Consider the following 14,611-nt stretch of genomic DNA (forward strand, 5'->3'; position numbering starts at 1 on the left):
ACAGGTTATCCGGCGAGCTGCTCATTCAATTCAGCAATGGGTTTTCCTTCTCCCGGTGGAGCAGCGGGAGGATATGGTTATTGGAGGCAACCGGATGCTAGTGGTTGCTCAGGACTTCCTTTTCCAGACTACTGGGTGGCGGTATCTTAATAGAATAGCAAATGCATAGCTTTTCTGAGTGCCATATTTTCAGTTGGTTGATTCATGTATCGACCTTAGCTTTTCCGTGTTTGTAATAAGTGATGATGGATTTATCATGACATGATACTTTATTTTTATATAAAGCAAGCCGTGTGCATCTATTGATGCAGAGGCTGGGGTTATGCTCTTTTATCGAAAAAAAAACTTTAATATGTTGTAGACATCAAATATATATGAACATAAGTAACTTTTTCGATGAAATGAAGATAAATAACTACTGAATGGTATCCTGGTTCAACTTGGCAAAGCAATGGAACAATGCACCGAAGTTTGAATGGATACAAGCAGTCAAGCACTTCTGACTCATTTGGCCTGGATTACATGGTTCACTGCATCAGTATGATAGTAGACGACCTTTTCATGATCCAGGTAATCTACATACAAAATACTTTACTCTGGCACAAAGAAGTAATGCAACCTTTAGATAGTTTCCTTATGCGGATTTCCCATACCACAACAACTGTAACTGCAAATCCGACACCAAATCCCAGTCCAGTAAAGAGAAACAGGATGACATCCACTTGGTCTCTGTCTGAATGATGTAACCTCGAGTTTGAGGCCGAGTTGTCACATTGCTTGGATAATGGAGGTCCACAAAGGCCATTGTTTCCCATGAAAGAGAGATTGGAGAATGTCTGGAAATGACGTGATCCTGGTATTCTTCCAACCAACCGATTGTAAGACAGGTTAAACACCGAGAGGAAGTCCAACCATATTAATTCAGCTGGAATCACCCCAGACAGGTCATTTGAAGAGAGGTCCAGTGACTCAAGTTGATGCAAGGCACCAAGCTGAGATGGAATCATTCCAGTGAAGGCATTATTTGACAGGTTTAGCCCACATAACAGAACGAGCTCTCCAAATGACCGTGGAATGACGCCACTGAATCCATTACTTGAGGCATCAATGATTACAAGGGTCGTCAAAATCTTGGAAAATGTGACGACTGAACCTTTGTATGTAATCTCAGTGGTGAACTGGTATTGGTCAACCTGCCTGTAGCCATTTCGCATAAACAATGTGTCGTTGGTAGATTTAGCCATCATGGATTTGAAACTTTTAAACCACTTGTTTGGCAATGTCCCAGTAAAATTGTTGGAAGCGAAAGATAAAATCCTCAGTTTCAAGAACTCACAATGGTTTTCTTTCTTCCCTATTGCAGAAGGCCCCACATTTCCAAATAACTGATTTGACTTGAGGACAAGGACTTGAAGTTGAGGAAGCATACTCATCCAACATGGAAACGTATCATTAATCTGATTATTTCCAATATCCAAAACCTGCAAGCCTACGCAAGCAACTAGAGATCGTGGCAGTTCTCCTTCTATCCGGTTGTTGCTCAAATTTACTTCCTCCAGTGCACAATCTTCCTTGATATTATGCGGTAACTGTCCTTGAAGTTTATTTTCTTTCAAGTTCAATGATTGCAGGTAACTGGTATCTTCCATTAAACAAGATGGAATTGGGCCACTCAAATAGTTGTAAGAGAGATCAAGGAGCTCCAGAACCTTAGCATCACAAATTGACGCTGGAATTTTTCCAGAGAGGTTGTTTCTAGAGGCGCTCATATAGAAGATATAGCTCAGTCGAGAACCAAAATTAAGTGGGATAGATGAAAACAAGTTATTTGAGCAATCAAACAGACCGATGTAGGGGGAAGGTATAGGTAAGGGACCTTCCATTACGTTCGAACTGATATCAAGAGATAATCCAACACCTTGGAAACCAGAGCCATAACTTGCAGTACTGAGTTGGTTGTGTGATAAGTTCAGATTTTCCATTCTGTCCCATTTTTCCCAAGCCCAATCAGGAATAGCACCGCGGATTTGATTATATGATAGGTCAAGATTAGTGACCCCATCTGTATACCTCAAGAAATCAGGGAAGCTAGATATGTTACAAGAGGCTAGACCCAAAGAGCGGATTTCCCATGAAGAATAAAACTCCCCATCTATCACGGAAAGTCTATTGTTTGAGAGATTCAATGTGTGTAGATCTCGTAGTTTCTGGAATGAACTGAGGTCCACTGTACCGGTGAAGCTGTTTGATTGAAGATATAGCCTTCTTAGCAGGGTTAGACTGAGTAGTTGTGGAGGTATTGGACCAGAAAAGTTGCAATTGTATAAGGCTAACCAGGTTAGGTTCTTGAGATTACCTATTGAAGAAGGTATGTGTCCAGATAAACCACATCTGGAGAATTCGAGATGGACTAAAGAAGTTAATCTTGTGACCCACGATGGTATAGGTCCAATTATACCAGCTCCAATAACCTCTAACCAATTTAAAGATGTGAGCTCACCGATTGAAGAGGGAAGCTCTTGGGTAAAGTGAGATGCTGCAACGCCCAACATGTTCAAGGATTTCAGATTTCCTAGGGAGCTCGGAATAGGACCAGAGAAATTTGTGTTGCTAACCTGCAATTCTACCAATTTACTATCTGACGAGAAATCTGGCAAATAACCAGAGACTTCGAAATTGTACCTAATGTCAAGGACAGTTAGGTTTCTCTTATGAAAGATACTCACTGGGAACTGTCCTTCGAGATGATTGTAGGTAAGTCGAAGAACACTCAAGGATGGTAAATCAGCAAGGAACACTTGAATTGGGCCATATAAGAAATTATACTGTAGGTCAATCACAGTGAGTGAGGGTATACTGGAAAGTGATCCACAAACTGGACCATAAAGATTGCAATACCGTAGGCTCAGAACATTCAGCTGAGGAGTAGTTGAATTGGCAAAGGCAGTGCACCACTCGACACCATTCCCAGACAAGTTTGCGGAGTCGAGATTGAGCTCTCTCAAATTGGTAAGATTAGCGACCAATGACGCTATGTTTGGCTCTACGAGGAAAGAAGCAGGATGATCTACCCCCTCTATGCCATACCCTTCGTAGCCATACCATGCATAGCTATCAGCGTGGTCGTCTTCAACATTAAAGGTGCTTGAGAGGTCAAGAGATACCAAATTAGTGAGGCGTCTTATTCCATCCGGTATCTGTCCATCAAAGCTGGAGGTGGAGAGATTGAGATGCCTGAGCTCGGCGAGGCGCTCGAACCCAGAAGCCGGGAGCTGGGAATGATTGAAGTCATTCCAGGCGAGGTTGAGGTGCCGAAGGGAGGTGAGCCTGAAAACGGCATGATCAAGAGCAGGGCTTTGCAAGCCGCAATCTCCCAGGTCAAGCGAGGTCACACGGCCGCTGGCGTCGCGGCACCGGACGCCCTCCCAGCGGCAGCAGTCCGTGCCGGCCCGCCACGAGCCGAGGGTACACGCGGACTCGTCGGTGACGGTGAAGGAGCGCTTCAGCCGGAGGAGCGCTGACGCCTGGTCCGGCCGGCAATGAACTGGCAACATGCCGCCGACGGAAGAGTGGTTGCTGTAGGTAGCAGTAGCAACGAAGCAGGAGAGTTGGATTGCCAGGGGTACCAGGAAGAGTAGCACTAGTGGCTCGGGACAGCGCTTAAAGATGGAGGCCATGTTTGCGAAATTAACTTGCTGGTTCAAGCTAGTGACAGTGTTTGGGGTTTGTTTGCGGTGAGAGAAATGCGCTCGATCTGCCAACTTATAATATGCATAGATCGACTCCACCGATTGGCTGTTCTCACGATAAGAAACCACTGGATCGGCAAATGACCGGCAGAGCGAATCCGCTCTCCGGCTGTAGCCAGCGTCAGCCTCAGCCGTAGTTGATACCGACCGCCGGGACGCTGTGATGGGCACATGCCAGGTGCAACGCGATCGGGCGGTCGACCAATCGAAAACTGTGGACAAAGTCGATGCAACGGTCAAGGCACGCTCGAAAGTATACACGTCATATATTCGCTCTGTTTCTGAATACAGGTCGTATAATATTTTTTCCAAAATCACTGAAGTTTGACGAAGTTTACATTAAAAATCATTATTAACATTTACTACCTCCTATCGGATTTAATTGATGTGGGACTGTACCTACTTAACTTGAATGGAGGGAGTAGCCCGGTCGATCTTTTCCGATCGGAGGGACTATAATACCAATAATCTATTACATTTTCATGTCATTTCCACATATATATTGTAGTATGTAGTATGTAGTTGTTGATCTTTTTTTTCAATCAACTTTGTCAAAGTTTACATTGATTGTTTCGGCACAAAATTTATACTCGTTTTGGAACAAACAGGGTAAGCAAATTGACGAGGGATTAACTCGTCAATGCCTACAAATTGTACACTTGGGGTTTCGTAGAATGTAGAGGACAAGTATATCTCGAAGGTTATCACACGAACAAAGCGTCCAACTCGACAAAATACGGTGGCTAGGGTTTAGAATTTTTCGATCATTACTTTGACCTCAGCGTCCACTTTATATAGGAGAAGAAACCGAGGGTTACAACATATCGTACAAATACAATCTTTCGGGCTGCCCCGGGCCTTTCCCGATATTGATACAAATTTTCATAATAACTATATTTTCCTTATCCGAACAGCTTTAATATTCTGGGCCTCCAAAGCTTCGAGTTCATGGGCCTTTGGCAATAACGATAAACCAGGGGTATATATGCAACATACCCCTTAGGCATGCCTATGTCACAAATAAAAAGAAGCAATATATATGACCTGAATACACTAGTAGAAAAAGAGTCTAATGTTCGGAGCTGCATGGAGCATTAGTCCCGGTCGCGTTTGGAATCGGGACTAATATGAGCATTAGTCACGGTTCCAACGGCTAGGAAACCGCACAGTTTTAGTTCCAGTTCGAATGAGACCTTTAGTTTCGGCTATGTCCGGTTTCACCGGCTATGTCACCTTAGCCAATTTTTAGATTCTCAAACTGCTAAAGGGAAATATGAAAATTTTCAAATTTTAAGTTTTGCAAAAATATCATTGTTATTTATTTATTTAAGATTATTGTGACTTCATTACTTTTGTCTATTAAAATAATTATTTAAAATTCAAACAATAAAGAAGTGTGACATCGTGGAGGAGAGGTTAACACTACAAGAAAAGTTGCTATAGCCGACGAAGTTGAAGTTGCGCCGTGGTTGTTGTTGCACCATGGCCGACGATTTTTGGTCTCTCCATGGTGCATGTCAAAAAAATATTTTTCTCGTTTTTGAGGACACCTAGCCCGGCGAAAACGTCCAAAACATCGCGTATGGTTGCCCGGGACGTGGTGCATCACGAATTCTCGGATTCGCCGGCCGAGTCAACGTAAATCCGCACCGCCCAGGGATGTAGGGCCCAGATGGCAGCCTCTCTAGCATTGTTTTTTTTCTCGATCGCGCCATCTCGTTCAACGCTCTCCGATCGAGCCGTTTACGATGTAGGATCATGGGTCCCGCATGTCATCCTCTATGAACGAAAATTTGTTTTTTCTTGGATTTTTTTGACCCCCTGCTTTCTGGCTACTTCTTTTTTCTTTTGAACCTGTGCCGCCTTGGAAACGTTGAGACCGCTGCTACTAAATAGGACATGCATGTCATCCTCTATGTGCAATCAAGTTTCTTTTCTTGGAGTTATTTTTTGCACCTCATATTTGGTCACTTGCCTTTTTCTTTCTATCCAGTGCCGCCTCTCAAACGGTGATATCGCTGCTGCAAAATGGAACCTGCATATCATCCTCTATGTACTATAAAACTTTCTTTTCTTGGAATTTTTTTTGCCACCTGATATCTGGTCACTTGCATTTTTCTTTCGATCCTGTGCCGCCTCTCAAACGGTGATACCGCTGCTGCAAAATGGGACCCGCATGTCATCCTCTATGTGCAATTAAGTTTCTTTTCTTGGAGTTTTTTTTTGGCACCTGATATTTGGTCACTTGCCTTTTTCTTTCGATCCTGTGCCGCCTCTCAAACGGTGATACCGCTGCTTCTGAATGGGACCCGCATGTCATCCTCTATGTACAATCAAGTTTCTTTTCTTGGAGTTTTTTTTGCACCTGATATTTGGTCACTTGCCTTTTTCTTTCGATCATGTGCCGCCTCTCAAACGGTGATACCGCTGCTGCTAAATGGGACCCGCATGTCATCCTCTATGTGCAATCAAGTTTCTTTTCTTGGATTTTTTTTACCAACTGATTTTTGGCTATTTTCTTTTTCTTTCGATCCCCTGCTGCCTTGGAAACGTTGAGGATGCTGCTGAATCATGGGTCTCGCATGTCATTCTCTATGAACAATAAAAGTTTTTTTTTCTTGGATTATTTTTGGCTCCTGATATTTGGTCACTTGCCTTTTTCTTTTAATCTCATGCCGCCTTTGAAACGTTGAGGAACCTTCTGGCTCATGAGACCCGCATGTCATCCTCTATGTACTATGAAGGTTTCTTTTCTTGGATGTTTTTTCACCCTCTGATTTTTGGCTATTTCCTTTTTCTTTTGATCCTTTGCCGCCTTGGAAACGTTGAGTAAGCTGCTGATTCATGGGATCCGCATGTCATCTCCATGTACAATCAACTTTCTTTTCTTGGAATTTTTTTGACCCCCTAATTTCTGGCTACTTTCTTTTTCTTTTGATCTCAAGCTGCATTTGAAACGTTGAGACCGCTGCTGCAAAATGGGACCCGCATGTCATCCTCTATGTACAATAAAGTTTTTTTCTTGGATTATTTTTGGCTCCTGATATTTGGTCACTTGCCTTTTCCTTTCGATCTCATGCCGCCATTGAAACGTTGAGGAAGCTGCTGGCTCATGGGTCTCGCATGTCATCCTCAATAAACAATAAAGTTTCATTTGTTGGATTTATTTTTTACCCCTAATTTCTGGCTATTTGCCTTTTTCTTTTGATCCCCTGCTGAATGGATCTTAGCGGACAGGAGGGGGGGGGGGGTGAAGGGACGCTACACAAATTTTAAGTCTTTTTCGATTTTTAGGCGATGCGGAAGGTAAAGGTGATAGCTTTAGTGGTGGAGATGTTCCTAGTATGATCGTAGGCTAGTGCAACAAGCAAAGGAACCAAGCATGATAACAAAGATAGGGAGCGGGACAACCGGGGGGGGCTCGGAGACGAGGCGAGGTTTGTTTCCCGCAGTTCCTCCCACAAAAGGGAGTACGTCTGCGTTGAGGAGGTGCTAGCCTCACACAAGAGGCTAGGCGGTCACACCACGAAGGAAGGCCTCACCTTCTTGCTCGAGAGAGCTCCACAAAGGGGCTCCCCCTTCTCCACTAAGGCACCGGTCGAGGCGGTGATTCCTTCACAAGGTTGGGGCGAGCTTCACAACACTAGGAGGCTCCCAACAACCTATGGGGCTAGCACAACTCCAAGCTAGCCTCCATAGGTGCACATCCTCCAAGATCCCACCATAGGAACCCTAACTCCAAGATCCACAAAGGACTAGCACGAATTGGTGAAGTCTCTCTTGGTAGAACTATAGATCGGGGCCTCCTCCACCACTCCTCAAAGTTTGGGCAGGATTGGTTGGATGGTTGGGGAGATCCTCAAAGATTAAGCTCAGGAACAATGGAGGAGAGAGAGAGAAGAGATAAAAACTAGTTGGGGAAGAAGGGGCCTTTTTATAGGGTCCCCTCAATCCAACCGTTATGTGCAGTTTCCGCCTAAGTGGTACTACCGCTTTGGCAAGCGTTAGTACCGCTCTGGATCCGAAATCCCCCACAGATCTGGCCACATGGACACACAACGGTAGTACCGCCTGCGGTACCGCTTGAGGTACCGCAATGACCTCGGGGAGTTACTGCATCATGTGCAGTACCAAAGCGGTACCACAGCGGTGGTGCCATAACTTGCGTTACGGTACCTAAGCAGTACCGAGGCGGTACTACCGCTTTCAAGCGGTACTACCGCTCGAGGTACCGCAAGCCTCTCTGTGGGACTTTTCAGTGTAGAACTCCAGAGTGGTATTGTAGGGCGGTACTAGTAGGGTAGCGGTACTACCGCTCCTGGTACCGGTCAGGCAGAAATAGCTTTTTCCTTTCTTCCTCTCCAACCATGTCTCCTCGCGATACACACGCAAAACCAGAAAACCTATAAGCTACGTTTCAGTCCTCCGAACTTGACGTGTTCAGCGAGGGCACCGTGCACTTGCAAATCTATCAAAGACAATCTTTGCACACGGTGAGATACATTCAAGTGTTGTCATCAAACACACAAAACACGGGGTTTAGACTTTGCTCTTTCAATCTCCCCCTTTTTGGTGTTTGATGACAACACAAGAATTTGCAATGGCATAAGATATTATGATGAGGTTTAAGATTTGCAAAAGCTCGACGGAGCTCCCCCTAGACATGTGCATACTTAGAATATGCATTTGAATACAAATGCACACATCCTAGAGGCGAACTCCCCCTATATTTTACAAACCATGCACATATGCAACAAGGATACTTGACATGTTCATATAGCATATGTACAATATGGAGGCAACACAAGATCATGCAAAGAGTTTTGGGTGAATTTGTCATACCTTTGCCTTGAGAATACCCAAACTCACAACAAGTACCTGCATAGAATTGGTGTAGCCAACACAAGAGATAAGCAACGAAGACCAAAAGGCTACAACGAAAGTCCCCATGCAAAAACCAATCCTAATAGGCAACTTCTCCCCCTTTGGCACTGAAACACCAAAAAGGAGAATAGGCATACCAACAAGGACGGTAAGGAAATACACAACCAAGCTTGCAAAAACCAATCAAGGAAAACAAAGCTTGGATGAGACTCCCCGAAAACATGGAGAAAAAGAACCAAAGACAAAAGAGGAAAAACAAAAGAAAGTCAAAGAGAAACAAGAAGAACCAAAAACTCCTCAAGGAGGAGGTTGGTGGCCGAAGCCACCGTGTAAGAGTATAGTAGTGTGAGGTCGCGTAGATGTATCTAGGACTCACGGCTACAACTCAACATGAATCTCATTAGTCACTTATTTGACAAATAGCATATGTTTTGGATTTTTTATGCATTATGGGGGGAGGGATAGCTCAATAAGTTTAAACCGCACTCCCCCTATGTTCATGCGTGCTTTTCATCTAGACATATAGCAAAAGAGTGGTATGTGCGCACGACGGTCAAGCGAAGTTCGACGGATCAATGATATTTAGCTCATGCCTCAACTCAATGAAACGCTTCTCATCCAAGGGCTTCGTGAAGATGTCCGCCAATTGCTCCTTGGTGCCAATGAAGGATAGAACAATATCTCCGTGAGCAATGTGATCCCGAATGAAGTGGTTCCTTATCTCAATGTGCTTTGTCTTGCCATGAAGAACCGGATTGTAGGCGATCTTGATTGCGCTCTCATTGTCACACAAAAGAGGGACCTTGCTATACTCGAGTCCATAATCCCGCAAGGTTTGCCTCATCCATAAGATTTGAGCACAACTACTCGCCGCGGCAACATACTCGGCTTCCGCGGTAGAGACGGAGACACAATTTTGCTTCTTTGAGGACCAAGACACCAAGGATCTTCCAAGAAATTGACAAGCTCCGGATGTAGACTTCCTATCAACCTTGTCTCCGCCCAATCGGAGTCGGTGAAGCCAACCAATGAGAAGTCAGTGTCCCTTGGGTACCATAGTCCGAATTGTGGGGTATCAACTAAATATCGAAAGATCCTCTTTACCGCCACGATGTGGCTTTCCTTCGGACTTGCTTGAAACCGTGCACACATACCGACACTCAACATAATGTCCGGACGAGAAGCACAAAGGTAAAGAAGAGAACCTATCGTCGAACGGTAGAGCTTGGGATCCACCGCATTGCCGGTCTCATCAAGAGAGAGTTGACATTTGAGGTGCATCGGGGTTCCAATACCCTTGGCCTCCTTCATGTCGAAGATCTAGAGCATGTCTTGGAGGTACTTTGCTTGATTGATGAAGGTGCCTTGTCGCATTTGCTTGATCTCGAACCCGAGGAAGTACTTGAGTTCACCCATCATTGACATCTCAAACCTATTAGTCATCAACTTAGCAAACTCATCATTGAACTTTGTGTTAGTTGAGCCAAATATGATGTCATCTAAATAAATTTGGCATATGAAGAGCTCCCCATTGACCTTCTTAGTAAAAAGAGTGGGATCGATTTTCCCCACTTCGAAACCACGGTCTTCAAGCAACTCCTTTAGATGCTCATACCAAGCTCTAGGAGCTTGTTTGAGACCATATAGGGCTTTTTTGAGCTTGAAGACATGGTCCGGAAAATGGGGGTCCTCGAACCCTGGGGCTTGCTTCACATATACCTCCTCATGTAAAGGACCATTAATAAAAGCACTCTTAACATCCATTTGTTGTAGCTTGAAACCATGGTGAGCGGCAAAAGGCCAAAAGGATACAGATGGACTCAAGCCTTGCAACGGGTGCAAAGGTTTCGCCAAATTCCACGCCTTCAACTTGAGAATAGCCTTGTGCCACCAATCTTGCTTTGTTGCGGATGATGATGCCGTGTTCATCTTGCTTGTTCTTGAAAACCCATTTGGTGCCGATAACATTGCGGCAATGATCGGGTCGCTTCATGAGAGTCCACACATCATTCCTCTTGAAGTTGTTGAGTTCCTCTTGCATTGCTATCAACCAATCGGGATCTTCAAGCGCATCATTAACATTGAGTGGTTCCACCATAGAGACAAAGGCGTGGTGCTCACAAAGGTTTGCTAGTTGCCTCCGTGTGGTCACTTTGCTCTTTAAATCACCAATGACATTACACAAGGAATGAGACTTGAGGAGCAAATGTCTTGTAGTAGTATCTTCACGGCGAGTATCGGCTATAGGAGTAGGTTCTTGTGAGTCCTCTTGGCCTTCATCATGGTTTAGATCCTTGCCTTGACCTTCATTGTTGTTGTAAGGGGCATCATCATCATCATCATCATGAGAGTCGGACGACTCGGGGGTATTGGGAATGGGAGTGTCCATAGAGATTGTCCTCGAGCCATTCGATGAAGAACTTGAAGCTTGACCTTGGTCACTTGATGTCTATTGTTGAGGTAGATGAGCTTGCGGTAGTTTTTGTTGTTGTTTATGTTGAACTTGAGGTTGTAGAGGTAGGCTTGCACTTGATTGTTGTTGTTGTTGTTGTTGATTTTGACTTGAGGTTGTTGTAGAGGTTGGCTTGGACTTGTTTGATCAATGGAAGAAGCTTGGCCTTGTGGTGTAGATGGCTCCACTTGGGTGGAACTTGGTCCTTCCCCGGTACTCATAGAAGGTAGCTGTTGAGGTCGCCGAATGCCAACACCCATCCTTCCTATGGCATCCGGGGGAATTGCATCTCCTTTGTCACAAGAAGCACTTCGCTCCTCCAAAGATCTATCATCTTCATCGAATGTCACATCACAAGATTCTACAACTCGCCCATTTGACTTGTTGAAGATTCTATAGGCGTGAGAATCCGTTGCATAGCCAACGAAGATTACTTCTTGAGCTCTTGAATCAAACTTGGATAGACGTGTGTCCTTGAAAAGCACATAGCATTTGCATCCGAAGACCTTGAAGTATGACACATTGGGCTTGTTGCCGGTGAGGATCTCATATGGTGTCTTCTCTAGACCCTTGCGAAAGTAGAGGCGATTAGTAGCATGGCATGCGGTAGAGATAGCTTCCGCCCAAAAGTTATAGTTGGACTTGTACTCCATCATCATTGTTCGAGCGGCTTCGATTAAGGTTCGATTCTTCCTTCCGGCGACCCCATTTTGTTGGGGAGTATATGGCGAGGAGTATTGATGTTGGATTCCTTCTTCGCCGAGGAAGTCATCCAAGGTGTAGTTCTTGAACTCCGTTCCATTGTCGCTCCTTATTGCGAGGATCGTGGCATTGTACTTGCGTTGAACTTGATTGGCGAACTCCATCATGGTCTTTTGAGTCTCACTCTTGTACTTGAAGAAGAATACCCAACAATAGAGTGAATAGTCATCAACAATGACGAGGCAATACTTCTTCCCTCCAAGACTTTCATGAGACGGTGGACCGAAGAGATCAACATGTAGGAGCTCCAAGCATCTTGTGGTAGAGATGGTCGTCTTGGCCTTGTGAGGAGCTCCATGCATTTTTCCTTGTACGCAAGCACTACAAACACGATCTTTGCAAAAGGAAACACCTTCTTTTAGTCCGAGAATGTGGCCACCCTTGTGGAGACTTTGCAACGTCCTCATGTTGACATGGGCTAGTTGGCGATGCCATATGTGGGGACCCCGGACTAACTGTCCGAAATACCCTGTTATGTATACAGTTCACGATCCCATGATCAGTGCACCGTGAACACATAACCGAACTGATATCAAAATTACACCATCCATTACAAAGAGGAATAAGAAAATTACAATAAGGTCACATGACCCATACTTACATAATAGCCTCGAAGGGCCTAACTAAACTTCAGAGTAGCAACATCACTTCGAATAGCGCAGTACCCAAGTCATCCGCCATAACCCTACAGGCAACTGACTGGGAAGACGTTCCTAGCTCGCATAGACGTCGTCCAATCCTTCTTCATTTGTCGAACTCCTTCAAGTCTGGCCAAGTAAATAGCCAGGGACAAAGCCGTGAGTACATTTGGAATTGTACTCGCAAACCATCAAGAAGATACTAACAAGAGCTAACTAAGGGGACAAGAAAGGAAGAGTAGTTTCTCTTGTGGATATAGCATCCCGACATCTCAAGTGATGGGGACACTAAGGTGGTCCTATGACATCTCTATATCTTTATTGAAGAAGATACTTTAAAAGATAACTATGACATCTCTATATCTTTATTGAAGAAGAGTTCCTCTACATGAAACACTAGGAAAAGTCCCCCACTTTGCTTTATTTTCCCACGACCATCTCCATATGGTCGACACACGCCTTTCCCGTACCCTTCCGGTACATCCAACACAACACTTCGTTTGCAAAACATTTGCCAAAAAAAAACTCAAGCCCAGGTTAAGTATGGCCATTTCAACTTGTCCATGACCGCGGACGCGGCTATTCGAATAGATTTGACTCTGAGAGTTTGCGCACTTTCCCCACAAGAACCGATAAATCCGCCGGGATCATCCCCGGTTCGTCATACGAGGGTATGCGAGTCTCGGATAATCAGTCATAGTATTTCGCCTGTCTCCCTTGACATGAGGCCTTCCCTGCGGGCTTAACCCTTCCCGGCACCCCGACAGCATACCTCCTATTTGAGCGTATCTCCGGTGCCACGGCGGAAGACCCTCAGTGATCGTCCGGCTATAAGTTAATACAGTGTATTGCCTCCTCCGGAGCGCAACCCGGCGTCAGAGGTCATCCTGACCCTCCTAGAGAGTTGTGAAGGTGTCTCATGCCAATTTCGACAGACTACGGACTAAGCCCGTGCCCACTTTGGATAGTGTGGTTGCGCTAGTAAAGTTGGGACGGCGAACACTTATACGCAGTGCTATTTTCTGAAAACATTTCACCCACACTTCCTTTGCTTGCCAACAAACAACCATACACCACTTTTCCGAACATCTTTGTCAAGATCCTTTGCTTTCTTAAACCATACACTTGGGTTAACTCACCCAAGGTTTTTATAAACATTTACAACAAGGTAATCCTTGAGGGGTTCCCAACCTAAAGTTTCATGAGATGAACTAATATCCCACTATGGCCGAGATGAGTGTCATCACGCCATTGAGAGTATGACAAAAGGGGTATTAAAGTGGATCATACTTGATTAAGGTAAGAATGTGTTATGAAATCATAAGAGGGAATATAAATTCAGATTTGTGGTGCTAACTTACCCAATTAATAGATAGAGGTGGGATTTGACCAACACAATTGTAACCAAGTGAATTGGCATATTCATCTCATTTTGAGAATACACCAAGAATCATGACACTACTACCATTATACTATCAAGGGGTGTGGTGTGAATATTGTCCCGAGATGAACAATGCTCAAGCTAAGCATAGAGGGCAACCAAGTAGGATAGCATGGCCATAATACCATGTACCCAAGAAATACAAGACCATACAAAGATAACTTCAAGGAGTAACATGCTTGCCACCAAGCATAGATGACAACAACATAGAGCTCGACACACAATTCTCTATACTACAGGAGAACCACGAGATCCAAATGAAGCGCTTGACAACAAGAATTGGCACAAGGCGATGGATGAAGAATATGATGCACTTATGAAGAACAAGACTAGGCACTTGGTTCCTCTGCATCATGGTAATAAAAATATCATAGACTGTAAGTGGGTCTATAAGGTGAAGAAAAACTATGATGGTTCTATAGATCGGTATAAAGCTCGCTTAGTAGCAAAAGGATTCAAACAACGCTACGACATAGATTATGAGGACACATTTAGTCTGGTTGTAAAAGATGCTACTATTCGTCTTGTTTTGGCCATTGCTGTTTTCAGGGGCTGGGATCTTCGATAACTTGATGTCAAGAATGTGTTTCTTCATGGCATTCTGGAAGAGGAAGTGTACATGTGACAACTGATATGTCTCCAACGTATCTATAATTTCTTATGTTCCATGCTAGTTTTATGACAA

At 44.4% G+C, this 14,611-nt stretch overlaps 1 protein-coding gene across 1 annotated transcript; it reads right to left on the minus strand.

Annotated features, from left to right (window-relative positions):
- Positions 1–489: 489 nt before the first annotated feature.
- On the minus strand, positions 490–3,677 carry LOC124664672 (receptor-like protein 6). Its single transcript, XM_047202134.1, has one exon. It carries the CDS (start codon positions 3,675–3,677, stop codon positions 576–578), a length of 3,102 nt encoding a protein of 1,033 aa, XP_047058090.1. The 3' UTR covers positions 490–575.
- Between the last annotated feature and the right edge of the window lie 10,934 nt (positions 3,678–14,611).

This window comes from Lolium rigidum, chromosome 6 (assembly GCF_022539505.1).
Source record: "Lolium rigidum isolate FL_2022 chromosome 6, APGP_CSIRO_Lrig_0.1, whole genome shotgun sequence".
NCBI classification, from domain to species: domain Eukaryota; kingdom Viridiplantae; phylum Streptophyta; class Magnoliopsida; order Poales; family Poaceae; genus Lolium; species Lolium rigidum.